Here is a 20,171-nt window from a genome sequence, read left to right on the forward strand (position 1 = left end):
TTCGTTATAAAAATTTAGGTTAGAAAAATATTCTCCATCAGGTCACAAAAGAATATACCAGTTTTAATAAAGACTATAATATAATTTTATATAAATCTATCAGTAAGTCCATTTCTGTTCGTTGGTATATATGTCAGTTTATCTTTCATTTTCAAATTCACTTTAGTATAATACACAGTGAATATGATATTATAATAATATGTTGAAATCAAATCCTCATTAAATAGCATTCTTTCTGCGTAGATTTCATAGCGTAACAAAGAAACATGGCACAAACTTTACATTAAACAGTATGGATAAATCTTCTAGTTCATATGGGATACCTGATCTGGATTTACACAAATAAAAGGATTAGTTCAAGCAGTAGCAAGTAAAACAATCTAGTTTCCGTCAGAAAAGTAATAAACAATATATAAAGTGGACAACTTTCAAGTGAAATTAACAAAGGACGAAATAATGCTGAGTAGACTACATTTGTTAAATGCTATTTTTTCTCTACAGAAACAGCTAAAACTCTACACAGCGAGTTTTGTTTTGAAACTATATATACATATATATTAAACAACAGCTGTTAAAATAACCAGTTGATTCTGTCAAACTTGTTCGTTTCCCTTGAGAATATTGTACTTGCAGAGAGGACAAGTAGCATTCATCTTCAGCCATTTCACTATGCATGAAGAATGAAAATGATGGTTGCAAGGAAGAGCATGGAGCTCTGCTCCATCTTCGTATGAACAGAGGCAAATACAGCATTCCTGAAAAGCAACAGCAAATATTATTAAATTTGGCTCCTGAAAATCCAAACTCGAATCTTAGCAGACCATATTTTAACAGTCCACGGATGAAGTTTTCTATTTTAAGGTAAATTATTTTTTATCTAATGAAGAAAATTTATTCTGTAAGTGATAAACAAGCTGGAATCTTGAATAATAATAACAAAAAGACACTAAGCAACATCATAGAAGAGTTCAAGCCAACATACATCTTCAACTAGATTCCTCCTTCAAGAATAGTTTAGCAAAACCTTCACTAAAACCATCTGTGCAAAAAAGTTGCACCTAATAATAACAGATTCTTTTGCTAACCCTCTTGTTCAATTACTATTATTTCCTTGGTGACTACATCTTTGATAAGTGTGAAAGTCTACACTTCCTCCTTAACTCATAAGAACTCGGAAGAATGGGGCAAAAAGAGTACTGTAAAAGCAGCTAAAGGGTGCAAATGTTCATTTAGAGCACGTTTAGGAAAGCTGAAATTTTTCCGTGATCTTTTCAGAGAATAAGTTGTGTTCGGAAAAGTAACTGAAATTGTAAAAAGCTTTTCTCTATATATAAGTTATCTTCGTCATACGAAAATCTGTATCTTACAACGACTTCTTAACAACCTTTTTCCTTTTTAGCTTCATACATACTTCTTATGTAAAAGCTACTTCCTTTGTTGCATCCAAACATATAAATTTTCTTAAAACCGCTTTTTCAACAAATTTACTCAAACAAAAAATAATACCGATTACAATCAAATACAATGACAAGCGACTGTAAAATAAACCATTATTGAAACAATCTTATGTGTTTGCAGCTTTCTCAAAATTAAAATATAAATGTTTTCAATTTTATTGGGACTTCGTTCATAGTATTCCATGATGAGTTAATTATTTTCTTTCATATGAACATATTTTTACCCCCACCTCTTTGTACTTTCTAAATTGAACACATTAAATGCGAGAGAGAAAAAAATGCAATCACACCATGTGTTCAGGTGCTATTTGAACTAAAATTTTGAACCTACATCAATTACTTCCCAAATTTCTAATATATCATGAACTTTAGGAGTTAGCACACAAATACGGACCAAAGTAAGCAGCCATGGAGCAACTATTTGAAGTTGTGAAAGTCAATTTCAGTGCTTAGATGTAGAAATTGCATTTATTATTTTTCCCCCTGGTTAACCAGATTAACACACCAGTACAAGAAGCAACAAGGTACAAATCTTTGTGCATTGAACAAAATAGAAAATCAAATAACCAGCAATTTCGAGTTCATAGAAGTGATGGAATGTGAGACAAAAATGAATAGCATTTGAGAAGAGCATACCGCATCCTCTGGTAAAAGCAATCGTTCATTTGCCAAGTAAGCACTGCTGGTTTCTATGGGAACCATTGATCCAGCTCCGCCACTGGGCTTATCCTCATTGCTTAGTATTCTAAATCTGTATTTTGGAAGTATGCTAAGATCTGCTTCTGACGCACCCTCCTGTGTTATTCCAGAACAATAGGAGAAAAATTAGAAGGTTCATAACTTCAAAATATTTTAGTCGGTCTAAAATATTTTTAATTCATACCTGTCCTGCAACCGCATAGAGAATAGCAATGATGCAGGGCAAACAACAACAAAGAGCAATACCAATCAAGCACGCCAAGACAACACAAAAGATGGCAAAAAAGACATCAAATGCCAGAAAGACAACAGATAACCTGTAGAATTACAAAAACAGATTTTTGTCATTGATGCTAGCAAGATTCACAAAATGCAGCAAATAATTTGTCAAAAAGAATTAGCAAGTATCCAAACATTCAAATATTCATGAATATATGTAAAAGAAAATGAAAATATTGCTTTAATTGATAGATTATTTTATAGGAAATAAAAAATAAAAATACAATATAAAAATGTGTTTCAAACTTTTAAATTTAAAAATATTCAAAATTAGGATTAATGGGGATTAAAATAATTCATAACGCTTAATTAGTTTTGGTCTTGAATGTGGAATCCCCAAGTACACATACTTATAATGGCAAAGTATTGGGATCACATCCATATCGAACACTGATACACTTTGAGGCTCCTAAATACATATCCAAGAAGTACCCTGGAATTTTTTTTAAGTTACTAAAATTTTTTGATTGATACATTTCGGATACTAGTATTTGAAACAATGCTCGCAAGCTATGATGCACAACCACATAAACCAATACATTTATGATAATCCTTTGATACAATACTTCTAAATACATGTATCCGAGGACTATCCTCGAATTGTCTCTTATTTTATTAAAATTTTATTGACTGATGCACTGGTTGTAGAACAAGTAACTGCACCAACTCCAAAGAAATAAAGTTGTGACTCGTCCCAGTACCAATCAACACCAACATTCCTCTTACCTTTCCCTGCATCTTCATGGTATGAGATTGGGTCATGCCTCCTGCAAAGAAAATGTCTAAGTCTAAATATTGACAATCTTGGTCAATATTTTCCTCCCGACTCCTCTCATCAGCTTCCCTACTTCACTCAGCCTATTATCCATCATTTCCCCTGTTTCTTCATCTTTGGCTAATATTATATGACCACCACCCATCAATTTTTCTCTTGAAATTTGTGGTCAGGACTGTAAGCCCCTCCGCATGAAAACACCTTCCCTCTTCCCTTCTCCTAACATATTCAGGATATGGCTAATTTTGAGTTCCCCTATTTCTAAAACCCGTATTACCATTACCTCCTGTTCTTGATTCTTGGTTCTTGATCCTTGGGTGTTGGTTGGTGCCCTCATCCTTGCAATGCTCTCCATACCATTAGAAACTTGCGTACTAGTATTTTTCTTGACTGTTTCAGCTCATGATACCACCCCACTTCCTCCTTGGCAAACATTTGGTTGCAGCCCTGCAAAGAAATATCCCAACATCTGATCTTCTGAAGTTTGAGTAACTTGTTGCAGTCTTCAACATTTTCATGTTATCGTATAGCTGCTAATTTTTCTTAGACAGTGTTGCATTCTTTGCCTCCAAATCTTCTACTCAAAGCCATTGTAAATTCCTCCCAAGATGGGTTCTTGTTCTTCTAACACCAGAACATAAACCAATGGTGAGCATTACCTTCCATACTGATAAGAGCCAATCGCAAATTTTCCTCTTGCTTGAAATTGTGCACTTCAAGAAACTTCTTTGCTCAAACTATCCATCCTAAAGGATCATTACCTTCAAAAGTGGGCAGTTCCACCCTCTTTGTCCAAGGTCTCCGTCTTTCAGCACCCTCTTCATCTAATTTGTTCCCCTGTACACATCTTTCCTCCTTCCTATCATCTCCATTGACCGAGTTTTCTCCTCCTTAATTTCCTGAAGAACCTCTTTCATTTCTGACAGACTATCTTTAACAATGGATATATCCATTTTTAATTCTGCCATCGTTTTTACTTGTCCACTGTCCCATTTCTCCAAAGTGCTTATCTGACTCTCCATGATGATCCCTTGATTTGATCCAGCAGGTTGGACCAAACTATTAGGCACCTAGAAATAGTGATGAAAGAACAGGAGAGAAAAGAACCAAAGATAAACCCACAAATGTACTTATTCACTATTAGCTGTAAAAGAACAATGTTTACAAAAGAAAAACTTCCTTTCCCACAGGATAATATTTACTGTGGGAAAGTAAATATTATACATTAAAAGTATCATAGATATTTACTGTCACTAAATTGTCTTGTAAAAATATAAAATTATATGTTTTAGAAAACATTATTTAATATAGAAATAACTATAAAATATGTGATTAAATTTATTAACTTATTATTATATTATTTTCAGATAAATAAAATAAGGAGTACAGCTGTTACTGTATTAATAGAATTACTTTATTAAAAGCATGACATCAGAGAAGTGTAAGTGCACTTTACTCTTATTTTTATTTTATCACAGAGCTATTTCTGGCTTTCACCAAAAAGGATTACTCCATCTCATAGGCTTCTGACTTGAGCTTTCATATACTCAACTAATAGACTTAACTTGTAATAATATTACAAATTCTATTAAAGACATGCATGCTTAACATTATAGCATGATATTCTTAGTTCAATAATAATTCAATATTTCTATTATATAATAAAGAAAATAGAGGACTAAATCATACAAACAATACGGAAAAACAAAATGAATGGAAATCTTAGTTGCTTCGATTTCAATTCACAAGTCTAGGAGTGTGGCTCAACTTTGATGTTGAAAGTAAGGGTGGGCAAAACAAATTACACTGAGCTGCACTATTAAAAGCTACACTTAACCAAAAATTAATTTGCCTGAATTGTAATATGAACTGAACTGCTCTATACTTTAACATGTTTCCGAACTACACTAATTTTGAACTGAATAGCACAATTTTTTAATAGAACTATACTAATTTTGAACCAAACGGCAATACTTTTTAATTAAAAAACTAAAGTAGGTAGTATTTACCCACTTCATTCATAATATAGGTGCTACCATAAAAAATAACATTAAAAAGTTGATATGAGTCGGGTTTAACTAAAGGTTGAGATAGGCCAAGTCGAAACCGAAATTCGATCATATTCGACCGGTATGGGCACAGTCGAAACTAAGTAGAGTCAACCCCAACCTAAAATCAATTGAATTAGACCAGGAAGGCCACAAACGAAACTCAGTAAAGTCGACTGAAATTCGACCGAGTCGACCCCGGTCAAAAATCAAACAAATTCAATTGGAACAGCCATGGCAAAAACTCGCTCGATTCAATTCTGACCAAAAGTCAGCCAAATTTGGTCGAGATGGCCCGAACCAAAAATCGGCCAAATTCGACTGGGACAACCATGATCGAAACTTAGTTGAGTTGGCCCCGACCCAAATCGGCCGAATTTGACCGAGTCAGCACTGGTTGAAAATCAATAAAGTTCGGCCTGGACGACCATAAATGGTCTAAACGATCTAGATTGAGAATCAATCGAATTCGACGCCAAAAATTGACCAAATTCGGCCAAGTTAAACATGGCCAAAACTCAATCAAATCAATCCCGACCAAAATTCGACTAAGTTAGCCATTGTCGAAAATCGACCAAATTCGACAAGTCAGCTCCGGCCAAAAATCGACCAAATTCGGCCGAGTTGACTCCAACCAAAGTTTGGTCGTAGCCAAATTAAACTGCAATTTTAGAGACTATCAAACAAGTAAAAATTATAGAATGAATTAGTTTTAAGTTAATGGGTATTTAACTAAATTATAACTTTAGAGGTTCACTTTTCTGAAACTAAACTAAAAAATAGTACAATTCAGTTTTTATTGTAAACAATTCAATTTTTTTTTTGTTCGGTTCAATTAATTTTGCCCACTCCTAGTTGAAAGTAAGAATACAACTTAGCGCGTCATTTTCAAGAGGTTCTTCAAGAGGCCTGCCACTTCCACGTCATTTTCTATCCAAGATAATAAACTACCCTCTCCATTTTCTCACACTTGCAATTTATACTTTCGTTAATTAACAGTTACAACCCAATAATAGATTGGACCGATGGTTCTAAAGTACACTTCGCAACTGCAACTCATCTAAATTACAGTTCACGATTGCGACTGCAGCTGCATTATTGTTGTAACAGTTTCTCCCGCAACCGCAACAGATAAAGGACATATAAATAAGTAGAATAATTGCAAAACTATTATGTTTGCTTTCATGCACACAATAATTTCACATTTCCTCGGCCACAATCCGCAATAACCACGACTGTGACCACAATCTCAATTTAGAACCAAGGTGGGACCCTTTTGGAATCCCACTAGAGCAAGAATTTTGTAGCAGTTGGTTGCCTTCTTGTAACATCAATCAAATGGAACACGTGACTAAAGATTAGCCACTAGATGCAAAGGGAGCTGCTAGTAGACTCTTAAAAACAATAGGTTCTAAAGGAATCTCCATCCTTTTGTTATTCAAAAGAAGTAAATGAGAAGGAACACGTTCAGGTACCCAAACATAGAAAATAACATCCGATTCGGATATGTGAGTCAACATGCATAGAAAGATATCAGAATATTCCCCATAAGCCCAAAAAACAGAAGAGAAAAGGTGAATGATCTCATTTGTATGCATTGTTTAGGTACCCATGCATTGTTCAGGTACCCAAACATATAGAAAATATCATCCGATCCGTATATGTGAGTCAACATGCATAGAAAGATATCAGAATATCAAAATTAATATACAAACATTATTTTAGAAGTTGAAATAAAGGCTCACCAATACAATCGTGGGGCATCTTGCAGAAGTATATCACCACCAGAGACAACCCAGTAAAAGCCCACTATCCACCAAAGGAATGAAACCCCAGTATTTAACGATTCACATCGTTTTGTGAACCTGTATTTTAAATAATAAAAAGTTGGTGTCATCAAATATTAATTAATTATATAATACAGTCCAAAGAAGTGTGAAGTAAAATATAATATTAATAAGCCTAACAAAATATAAGACTATAGTAGATTAACATGCTTCATCAGCTAGGGTATTTAACATAAGAACAGACATCTAATTTCCTTTTCCTAAAGTTAATAATAGTTCTATCTAGGGCTGGGCATAGTTCAATAAACTGAACTAAAACTACAGTTAACTATATTATATTGTACTTAAAAAAACTAAAATTATTTTAACTAAAAACTAATTAACTATTTTATAGTTCAGTTAAAAAAATTGAACTTTACTACATTTTAGTGCAGTTAACTAGTTATTGCAGTTTGAATGAAATCACACATGTACGATGCATCAAAGTTTGAATAAAAGACTAAAGAAACATAAAAAGAAAAAACTCAAGAATTAAAAAGATTGTAAACCCAGGTAAATATTTCTTCATCTATTTCTTATTCTGGTGTAATTTTGATACATAAAACTCTAATAACCATATAACTTTTACAAATATACGATACACATTCTTTTCTCGGTGCTTTAAACTGAGACACCATAATAAAATTTGTACTAAATGTTTAGATTTTCATGAATAAAACCATTTGGCACAGAATGAAAATCTAGGTTGTAGAGCAGAACTAGCATGGCCATTGAAGAAAGGAAAGTTGGCACAGGTCCAAAGAACCAAAGCAAGAAGGAAAGTGCAGAGTCGAGAATCATGTTTCCCAGTGTGTTCAAGAAGACGGCCTTGTCAAAAAGCTGACTTAAATACTGTGAATTGACTAAGGATTTGTGATCTTGTGAAGAGCAAATCAGAATATTGATTTGATTGAGAAACCCTATGCAGCAAGTGTGACAGAAAAATGAGAATAAGAATGCAGCAAGGAGTTTAGACCCACCATTAACTAGTTAACTGTATTTTTATTGAATTAAAAAACAGTTTACTAAATTGTATTGTAATTAATTAAACTAAAAAATAGTTCAGTTCAGTTTTATTGAACTATTTTTTAGTTTAGTCCAGTTTATTTACAGTTTCCCCACCCCTAGTTCTATCATGTGGGCCGTGGTTAGTCCTCACAGTGCACCATCATGTCAGGCAAAATTTCTAGCCAAAAATATCAACGGAAGAATTCCATTTGCTGAAACCCATTTAAAAACCATAAATTCTTCCAATATTACTAGACATGTACTACAATTTTTTTACCAACTATTGTGACTAATCCTCGTTTAGTATACAACATAGTAGCGATGAAAATTTATACCATTTTTTAACTACCCATGGTTCGAGGATCAATAGTACTCAAGTTTTCAGCAGAAAAAGAACAATTAGTCCTCTATCACATATTAATTAGGCCCAAGAATGAATCTATCACAGTTAATAAAAAGAATAAATAATTGCCAGAATAGATAATTTTTTATTCCAGAAGGCTGATAAGGGGGAAATAGTGAAAATTAATTGCAATTGCATGTAAAAACCTACAGTTAACCTGGGAACTGGGGAACAGCACGGAAATGAAAACCCACAGCTAATTATACCCACAACGTAATGTAGTGAAAAATTCATTGCCTATATATCCTCACACACTATGAAGGAAAGAAACATTTTATTAGCTATCTTGGTCACTCATGTATCAATTAATGTTGAAAGAACTAAATTTATATAAATATAGCGTACTCCAATATAATAAAGAAGTCCATGACATAAAACCTCCTTCAGGGAAGCAGCTATTATATATTTATCAAGTACAAGCCCATAAATGATCTTATGTTTTACAACATACTAATCCATCCAAAACTTGAGCTAAAAGTAAATTAGTGAATGAAATGTGGCAATAAGGATTGAACACTACTCTGCTGAATCAAAGAGATTCTTATACCACCTCAGTAAACCAAGTCCATTAAATATTAAAGTTCTGAGTTGTTTCAAATGGACAGGTACAAATACCTGATACAATATGCATACTAAAAAAAAGTTGAAACAATAGGAAATGGAAAGACATGTTACGTTTTATTCAACTTGTTAATTAGGTAGAAATAAAATGAAACAATTAAAATATATAGTCAATACAAATACTGCCAATAGCTAATAGTTTAAACAAAAGGGTCTGCATTATTAAATTCAAACCCGAGAAGACAGCTGAATAACTCTTCCTTAGCACTAAAGAAGCACATAAAGTCATAACAGTTCTCTATAGCTATGTAATTTGTTCGTTCTGAGCATGCTCTAGCTAGTGCTGGCATGTCTAAGCTCTAGCCAGTCCAAAATAGACAATAAAATATGTATGTTTTCAAACATATGGATACGCCCTATCATATACAAATTCCTACAGTACAGGTATGACAAGCTTTTTCATTTCAACACCATGTTAGGGACAAATATGATAGGTCCCATCAGCAGCTGCTTGCCACAATGGAGGAGCATGGGGACATTCAAATATTTGTTTGGTGCAGGAGGAGCATTGGGGCATTCAAATATTTGTGCTTAATCCAGGAGGAGTAAAATCTATTTTGAGTTGCTGGGTGGGGTCAGCAGCCTCAGGCTATTCACCTAAACTAATTAGGCTTGTGTAGTTGAGAGCTAGAATAGTTAAGAGACATAAACGGTGTTGCCTATAAATAGGGAGTGGTGTTGAGAGGAGTGGCAAGTCAATTGGAGAGTCGGTACTGCAGCAAAGTAGAGTCCTGGATCTCTCAAATATCCAGAAAAATTGTGTTCTTTCTTTTCATCAATAAACAATGTTCATATCCACTCAACCTGAACCAGTTTTTATCACTACTATTGTCCACGTCATGATATTAGACAAGCACATAGCCCCTTCATGACTCTTCACTCATCCGGTTCAACCTAACTAATCAATAAAACATTTTCACATTTCTAGTTCACAACATCTAGCAAACCAAATTTTCTTATCAAGAGCCTCTTCAAGACACTATGTCAGTTCTATCAATTCCAATCATAAAAAGAACATAACTCTTAATCACAATTCCAAGCATAACATTTGAAAATTTCTCAGAATTACTTTACAAGACTACCTTAACATGCAGAATATAAACATGACAAAAGCACAAGAAACTGAATGTTCATCTGACCAACTCTACCTTGGATAAGTTCGTATCTACTGAACCAAACCGGCCCATAAACAATTACCTTTACCTCCACAACATAACACAAGCGCTAACTTCCCTAAAGCTCCCCATAATTCATATTTTTTTTTCGGAGTTCGAAAGTCAAACTCAAAAGTCTAGCATCCAAACAGTTGAAAGTAAATGAAAAAAATGCATTCATTTGAAAAAAGAAAAACCCTCACCAAAATCAAATCTCTACAATCTAATAAAACTGAGCTGAACCCACTCAGATGTCAAATTAAGAAATTCAAAATCAAACCCATAACATCAAAAAAAAAAAAAAAAGGAACAATTCCAAAAAAACAGATAACACAGGTCAACAAGAACAATATTGAATTGAACGCACCGGGAGCGAGACCGAGACGAATTGCCAGAGCTCCCATCCACCACGTCGCTATCGCTGTCGTTGCCGCCCTCATCGTTGTCACTGCCTGCCTGGCTCTCCACGTCCTGCATCCCCTGGCCGCGGCGCGAGTCAACCCGGCTACGACGCCTGTACTCGAGCCAGACGAGCACCACATGCACAAGACACTGCAGCGCGTACCCGATGATCCACACACGGATCGGCGAGTTCGGGCGCTCGCTGACGGTGCATGCAAGCATCGCGGCCGAGACGACCACGAAGGCCATGTTCCAGGACATGTCAAGCGCCACCACCGGCTTGGAGTAACCCCAGTCTGTGCGGCGCTCCTCGAGCTCGCGCGCAGCGGTCTCCCTCACTAGCATGGAGGGGCCTCGACGGCCGGCTCGTCCGAGGAGGAGCGCTAGCGCTGGCCCTCTGGCGGCGTCGTGGCGGTTGCGGAGCAGCGGCGCCTCCGCTGTGGGTATCTGTGATGACATGGCTGGCCGAACTCTCTAGAGAGAGGAAGAGACAAGGCAATGCATGATTGAAGAATTGAAATTGAAATTGAAAAGGTTTGAAACAAAATGTGAATGATAACACTTCTATTATTATTGTTATTAAAATAATGTATTAAATATAATAATAAAAAATTGATGAGGCTTTTGAAGATGAAATTAAAGAGTTTGTTGTATGATTAGGTTTTGAATTACAGAATGAGAAGAATTGGAAGAAGGAAGCAATTCTTCAGTTGTGCTTTGAAAGGTAGATTCAGAGAATGGTTGTTGAAAGGTTTGAGGCCAGAGTTGGAGAAGAATCAGAGTGTGGTGTGGTGCAATTCTATGGAGTGAAGGACACGTGTCCTTTGTTCACCAAATGCACTTTTCATTTTTTTTATTTTTATTTATTTATTTATTTTATAGATGAGTATACTATTACCTGTAAAACATACTCAACAAAAAACTGAAAACATAATTAGAAACAGAAAAACATAAATGTTTATGCTGTATTTTTATATAAATTCTTTTTTCAAAAATATATTTTAATAGTATTTTCTAATTTTAGGTTTTTATTATTTTCAAAAACAGTTGTCTAACTAATGAAGGAGAATGATATTTTTTTAGTGAGAATCCAATGATTGGTGGTTATTTATTCTTCTGTCTCCATACTTTTTTTCATCCTATAAGATCTTCTTATTACATAAACTTTTGAGAATATATTTGGATTTTTTTTTTCAAGATATGAAGCTGTTATCTTTTATTAAAAATTAGCAAAAAAACATTTTTTAAAATATAACTATAACATTATACTCTTAACAATATACTGGTGAACTATAAAGATTAAGTAGATTTTTTATATTGAAAATTAGCAAAAACAAAATATGTTATTTTTATATTATGTCTATAAAATTATAATTTTTCAATAGCATAGTTGATATGCACGAATGTGTACCTCTAATTATTCTTGATGTTATATCTTTTAGTAAATAAGAAAAAAAAAGTAGGTTAATACTGTACACCAAATCTCATTTAATTATATGTTTATATTTACTCACATCTGCACCCAAATTTCACTTGCTTCCTTATTCAATTCTCTTTGTGGTTCCTCTCTATCTTTGTGGTCCTTCCACTGCTATGTTTTGTTAGTGGTCCCAGTATTGGTGGCTAGTTTTATTCTTCATCTTTTTTTATTTGACATCAAGGTGCAAGATATATCTGTTTTAAGTTTGCTTAAGTTTGTTTCATTATTAACATTGCATTTTGATCTGTTAGGAAATATATCAGAAGGTTTAAAAGGTTATTGCATTTTGTAATTCAACCAATTCATCAAATTTCAAAATTCGAAAAAATCATCAAATTTCAAAACTATTAGGATTGAAATATATTTTAGAAAGTTAAACGATTTTGAAATTGAGTTCAAAAAGTTACTAAATTTCAAAATTTAGTTAAGTTAATCGACATATTTCGAACTCTGATTAAAATATTTATTGGATTTCAAAATTCGGTGATGTCTTAACCGGATTTTGAAATTTAGTAGAACATTAACCAAGTTTCAAAATTGTTTTGATACCTAATTTGGTTGCTTGATTTGTAAAGTCTGTTCAAAGTTCTAACATTCTATATTTTGAAAAAACGATTCAAGTTGATCTTTTTTGCTTACGGCTTTAAAAAATCTAACTACGTAATATCCACGTTGGCTATAATAAATGACATGTCCAATTACATGACAATTAAGTATAATTTTCTGAATCAAAGCACGCTTTTGTATATCCTCATTTCAGGGTAGATTCCATCTTCACAAAACCGGCGGTTCCATCCAGTTCTCAATCATAAATCATAAATCCTCTTTTCCTCTGTAGTTCCATCCAATTCTCAATCCTCTGTAGTTCCATCCAATTCTCAATCCTCTGTAGTTCCATCCAATTCTCAATCCTCTTCCTGTAGTTCCCCTCCATTTACCGCACCAAATCCATCACCATCACTCCAGTATTGATATAACAAAGCTTTGGAGAAGAGAACACGCGAGAGAGTAAAGGGTCGTTCCAGAACTCCTCAAAGGGTTTTCCAAGGCTAGTCGAATTGAAGACGAGATTAGGTTAATCATCGTGTCTTCTCTAAAGATGAAGACTTTGAAGTTCAGAGGGGAAGATGGACCGAACGAGGCGGGTCAGGACTTGTGGGCTTGCCGAGTCAAACTTCGCCGCGAAGAAGTGGAAGAAAAGGTTTTCGGGCACAAAGAGTGATGGAGAACGGAGTGCACGACAGCGATCGAGCCGCGAAGGTAGCCGGAGTCGAGGGTCATGACGATGTGGACCAAAGACGGGTCGCACAAGGGGATAGCAGTGCATGTGGAGGAAACAGGGCAGTCCACCCCATTTCGGTACCCCGGTGCCTCCACGTAGTGGAAGAACGAGCCATCGTCTTCGGCGGTCGGAAAAGAGCAGATAATAAGGTAGAAGAACGAGGAAAAAAGGATTGGAGTAATACGTGGCTTTAGCTTATTATATAATCCCTGCAGGAATTAGTTCTCTAGAAAGAATCCTTGAATAAATGGGACATTTAAGAGATAAAATTTGTCAGTACAAATGAATTGCAATTGCAACTGAAAGAAGTTAAATGCATTGATATCCATGAAGTGAATTTAAGATTTGTTTTCCCCAGGTTAAGCAGATAAATGACCAATCTTTCTTTTTATTTTAGAAAAGAGTTTCACGACATATATCAGAATAATAAATTTAATGCAGTAGATATGTACGCTCGCAGACTCAAATAGAACTATACTCCTGAATGTCATTTTCTAACCTTCGGGAAAAAATAAAAAATAGAACCCATTTTGCCATCGACCCATTGTTAGAATTTCTTGGGTTCTTGAGTTTTTCATTTTTCTTTCTTATTTTTTTTTCGTTGGTGCGTTTTAAAGAGTGTGTTGTTTTCTCTGGAACCTTGATGGAGTGAAGTTTTGTACATCTTCCCAGTTACTCACCAAAGAAGTGTATTACTGTGTTAGAACTTGAACTACATTTTGTTATCAATAGTTGAGAAGATCAATAGTAGCAGCCCATTCTGAACCTCACTTCATGGCATCCACAAATTTGCATACCTCCCCAAAGCCCTATCCCAATCACCCACCACCATGGTCCCCAAATCCGCCTCCCTCGACCTCCTCAACATATTCGAAAAATCTTAATCATCTGAAACCAAAATCAGTCAATCAATCTCTCTTCTCATGGAATGAACCATTTGCCTCTTCAGGGCCCAATCTGCCACCTGTTATTTATCCTCCGTCGTCTTAACAAACACCCTGCATGTCGCAGTTCCGTCGCCAGCCCGTATCCCACCTTCGGAACCAGCAGCGTCTTGCCGCCTCATTATACTTATGATTCAAAAATCGTTCCTTGAAACCTCAGAATGCCACGCCATTAATAAATGTACAGGTCATTCAGTTTTTCGCCAGCAAAGCAAGTGTGACGTTAGTCTTTTTAATGTCGTAAGCAAAAAGGATTAACGTGCACCGTTTTTGCGAAAAGTAGGATGTTAGTGAACTTTTGAAAAAAGGTAAGACAACTTTGAACAAACCCTACAAATCGAGGGACCAAAATAGGTATTAAACCTTTCAAAATTTGGTTAAGCCCTCATCGAATTTCGAAATCTTTTTTTTACCTTCATCAAATCTAATTAATACCTTCACCGTATTTCAAAATTTGATTACTACCTTCATTGGATTTTGAAATCTGGTTACTACTTTAAATTCTTTTTATATAAGTTTTTTTCTTTTAATTTTATTTTCAATTTATTAGGTTTATTTTAATAATTTGTTGAGATATTCTTGTAGGAATGGATAGGCCTTATTTCCCAACCAAGAGGGGGTGAATTGGTGGTTATCAAGAAATATATTCTTTTAAAAACCTTTGAAATTTTTTTGGACTTTCTTGAAACACAAGCAAATAAAGATTATAATGCAATAAAAGAGATAAGGGATATAAAGACAAACACCAAGATTTTTATACTGGTTCGGTCTCAATGCCTACATCCAATCCTTTCAATCAACCTGAGATTGAAAGCCTATTCACTATAAAGATTGAGTTATACATCAAGACTTATAGAGACCCTCTCTCAACGTAATCTCCTCTCCAACTTAAAATCTAATATAGAAGAATACAACACATAAAGAACAATCATTTTTCTACATAAACCCTTTGAGACACCTCTCAAAGAAATCAAAACCTCACATTCTCTTCCTAGCCACCGGCAACAAGGAAACCACAATCTTCAGATTGCAAAATCAACAACATTTATAAGGTACAGAACACCTCAGAGTGCAAATGATTATCAACCAAAGAAAGCACAAAGAAATTCCTTCAAGAATCCTTAAAATCTTCCAAACTAATGTTTCTTGATTCTTAGAGAATGAGCACACCTGCAAATTCTTTTATCAACTCACTTTTGTCAGATATTAAAGATCAAATGTTCAAAAGTTTTTAATGTAGAGTGTAATGCGTCAATATATAGTTTTTCTGAAGTCTGACGTATATTAATCGATTACAATACTAATATAATCGGTTAAGCAATTTACACTGCTATACCATAATTACATTAGAACAGGTTTAACCGATTACGTATTTAATGTAATCAATTGCACAAACATCATAAGTCAAAACAATTTAAAATATGATCGTTATGTTAGTTAAGACTTATCATGAAAACAGTTTTCAATGTGCACAACATTTAACCGATTAAGAAAACTGTGTAATCGGTTAAGTATAACACTTAAACAATTTTGAAAACATTTTCATTTGAAAACTCATCACAGCATTCAGCAATTAGGAATTTAGTAAATGCACGAGTTTTAATCGATTATACATATAATGTAATCGGTTAAAACTTGCAATTTACCACAGTTAAGCATTTGTTGATATCTGATGAATCTAATTGATTGCATAAACATTGTAATCGATTAAACTGTGCAAAGAGTTTTGACATTCAAAACAATGAATATGCATACAATAGATATAGACTCATGTGTAATCATAGTAAGTATGCAACACAAGTAGTTCAAGAACAAGCAAACATAACTAAACATTTCAGTTGTTGTGCAAGACATTGTTAAAACATTTTTGTTGTTGTCATTATAAAAAACACACAAGGGTTTGAGTTTAGCTTTTACATTGCTTCCCCTATCAACAAACTCTCCTTTTTTTTTAATGATGCACAACCATAAACTCTTTCTCCAGTTACTTCCATTTACTTCTCTCCCTTTGGGCATTATCAAAATAAATATAAAGTAACAAGAAATGAAGTGCATAAAGAGATGCATCAATATAAATTTCTTACAAACCAAGTGCAGAAATTTATGCTCCCCCTATCATGATGCAGTAGCTCTTTGTTAACATATCAATCACTACGTATATTCCAATGTCAAAGCTAACAGACAAAAATTATCAATACAGTATAGTCTAATCAATGTAATATATCATGAATGACATAACAGATTTCAAGCAATAGATGTACTAACATGTATCAGAGTAAGAATATTGCTTGAAGCCATTTGTATTATCATGTTCAATATTCAGAATACTCAGATTTGATGTACAACAAATTATGAAGTTAAGAGTATTATGAATGGATGAGATCATTTAATAACAGAATGAATATTTCAATATAATGATTCAGCAGAAATGAGAATCAAACCACATTCTTCTCTGTTAATCGATTTCACTGACAGTATAATCGATTAACTTCTGCATAACATTTGACAATCAATTCCATACCAGTGGTATGTTCATGTAAACCTATCAACTTTTGTATTAAGCCTGCAAATCACAACTTTCTCCATTATGTTGAGGGTTAGTCCAGTAATATAAAGTAGTTGTGAAGTAATATGATTCATCAACTAAGTATGAGTATGCAATGATATGTATGACAGTAAAATAACAACTTATATTCATACAACAAGTTTATTCAATGTTATTCATCCAATCAAACAACCAATCAAGAATATGATATAATCCAAAAATATTCTATTTCATTCATCATAATATAATTACAGATTTCAAACATAAAATTCAAATTATAATCATAACATAGTTCAGATCATTAAGTCCTTATAGCCATATCACATACTCATTCCAATAATTAAATGAAAACACCATAATAGACTCTAAGACTAAGACTCTAATTCCTATTATGAGTCAGATATCTCTATGAAAACTTCATCTGTTTTGTCTTCTTCATTAACATAGTCATCTTCAGATGTTCCCCAAAGGCTTTGATTTCCAGTGTGCACTCCAACTTCCTGTGCAAACCAGACAATGATTTTTTCACCTTGGAGAGCTTGACGTATTGCTTTTTAAATTGTTCGACCACAAATTTTTCAAACTCGGATTGAGGGTTGAAACAATAATTAGACTTATCAATGCCTATAGGCTCAACCTCTTCCATCATCACATGTAAGTGTTCGTCCTTAAATGACCAACATTTTTCATCTTTTCTAAGTCCCAAATGGTGTAGGGAAAGTTTCTCAATCATGTTTTTCTTTGAGCAACCCAAGGTCACTTCATTTTTTATATCAACTCCATGATGCCTCAATATTCGACTAGAGGTGAAAGAAGAAGCACTCATGACAAATTTTTTTAAGTGTTATGATTTTAGACTTGGCAATCAAAATTGGAAAGTTTTATAATTTATTTGTAAATTGGTATTCTTCTACACACTTTCTTTATAGTCCTCTTAATGTGCGTATTTTATTTTTAGATTAAATATGTTTTTGGTCCCTTAACTTTTCATGAAAATTGGAATTAGTCCATCTTCGAAACTTTGGACTAATTTAGTCCCTCATCTTTAGAACTGTGTGAATTTAGTCCTTTTAACCAAAAATAAACTTAACAAAATTTGGTTAAAAGGACTAAACTCATGCGGTTCTAAAGATGAGAGACTAAATTAGTCCAAAGTTTCGAAAATTGACTAATTCCACTTTTTATTAAAAGTTAAGGATTCAAAAACATATTTAATCCTTTATTTTTTATCGTCCTTATGACTCTTTCATATAAAATATATTACAAAATTAGAAAGGATACAACAAATACTTTATAAAAATATCATTTTAAAATAATATAAATAAGTTCTCATTAAATATAAAATATTTTTTATTTAAAATTAAAAAATTAGTTTGTGTTATATAAAAATAAATGGTTGAAATGATAAAATGAATAAAAAAGTATATGAATATTTATAAAGTAATTTATATATATTTGAAACAAAATTAAGCATATTGTCTTAAGAGGAGATATGTGACCACTACCCATGGAAAATCTTTTCCAATGTGAGTATGATACATGATTACTCTAAAAAAGGTTAGATGACTCACTCTCTTGCTCACCAAGTTAGGTTGAAAATTTTGACTCCTTGGTCAACCTAGCTCATAGACATCTATTAGGATCAATATTGGGTCTTGACATTTGTTAACTCAAGTGGTCTAAAAAAAAACCTACACTACTTGGCCTAAAATATAAGACCCAAATTTATTCTACTCCATGATTATTTAAAAGAAGAAGAGCTTGACTTCCCTATGTTTCTTGTGATTTGATCATTGGTTAGGAATTTACCATCATTGTATGTTGTGTTTCTTGTGTTTTGTTCCTCTATTTTGCAATGATTATTTCATAGTATGGGTAAATGAGGAGTTAGATGATAATATATCTTTAATAAAAAAACAAAGATGATACCAAATAGTTCCTTAAAATCCTAATAGTTATTTTATAAAGGAGTTTTTTCTTTTTGAATTAATTACTCATGTAACGTGTTGGTTTATTACTATAATTATTTTATTTCAGAATAAGTGTATTAATAATTTATATACCATGTCTATTTGTTTTAGATTTATAAATTTTATAATGTTTTATTTAATAATTTTATATTATTAAATAAGATGTTACACCACTTATGACTTACAATTCATTTTATATGCATTAAAAACCTTATGTTTGGTTATGTCCAACTTCCACCTCCATAAATTATTTGAAATTAATATTGTGATATTATTTATATTGTCGGTTGAATGTTCTCTGAAAGTTTTGAAAAGGTTAAATTTGTAGTTATTATGTTGTTTGTGTGATTTTGTGAAATTTTTTATTTTTATTGATTATGAAGCCAATGGATGAGAATTTCCCTAGTAATTCTCAACCCAAAAGCAATGGCCTAAATTCTCATGGTATGTGTGGTTTAGTTATATGATTGAAAATTATTAGAAATGTTTATATAAATAATTGGACATGAGTATTGACATTAAATATGATAATATATTGAAGTATTGATTATGTTATATTGGATTATTCAGGTCATATGGAATGTTGAGTCTTTGTCTGGTTTGAAATACTAAGCACAAGCACAAGCACAAATCGCAAAGATTAAAACATCAATACCACAATTATAAATGTTTAATTATATGATTATTTATGCAATAAACTTACTATAACTTATAAAGTTAAGGTTTATGTGTACACCAAAAATTTAGAATGAGTAAAACATTATTTTCTAGCATTACATGTTTAATACAAATATTCTATGAGACGCTTGTTTCCTATCTTGTATCTCTTTGAGCTAAGATTCATTTAAAACCACCCTTACTTTGAAATACATCAAATGGAATAAGTTTAATTGTCTTACGTACTTAATTTGTGACTATTTCTCTGTATTTTTAGTAGGCTTAATTATATATTTGATTATCATTTGATAGATTGATTCAACTTTATCTCTAAATATTTTTATTCAATTATTTTACTTTTTTTAAAATTGATCCAATTTGATCTTTTCGGTTAGATTAATATTAATGCCGTGTTTGTATATATTACATGTCAATTTATGATATTTTTAACTTTTTTATAATTTTTATTTAAATCATAAATTGTCATATGACACGTCATTGTCATTACACAAAGTGTTGTTGTCAAGTGTCAATGTTGTTTTCAATTTAGTCTTTTATTTAAAATTTTAACTAAATTTAGTCTCGATTTTTTAAAGTTGTCATGTGTCAATGTTGTTTTCA

At 33.0% G+C, this 20,171-nt stretch overlaps 1 protein-coding gene across 1 annotated transcript; it reads right to left on the minus strand.

The window, feature by feature from the left end:
- Positions 1-371: 371 nt before the first annotated feature.
- Positions 372-11,406, minus strand: LOC106777826 (E3 ubiquitin protein ligase RIE1). Its single transcript, XM_014665611.2, has 5 exons — positions 10,638-11,406; positions 7,004-7,123; positions 2,341-2,473; positions 2,094-2,252; positions 372-755 (listed from the first exon to the last, which is right to left on the minus strand). The coding sequence occupies exons 1-5, from the start codon at positions 11,129-11,131 to the stop codon at positions 594-596; spliced, it is 1,068 nt and encodes a 355-aa protein (XP_014521097.1). The 5' UTR covers positions 11,132-11,406; the 3' UTR covers positions 372-593.
- Positions 11,407-20,171: the final 8,765 nt, after the last annotated feature.

This window comes from Vigna radiata, chromosome 11, assembly GCF_000741045.1.
Source record: "Vigna radiata var. radiata cultivar VC1973A chromosome 11, Vradiata_ver6, whole genome shotgun sequence".
NCBI lineage: Eukaryota > Viridiplantae > Streptophyta > Magnoliopsida > Fabales > Fabaceae > Vigna > Vigna radiata.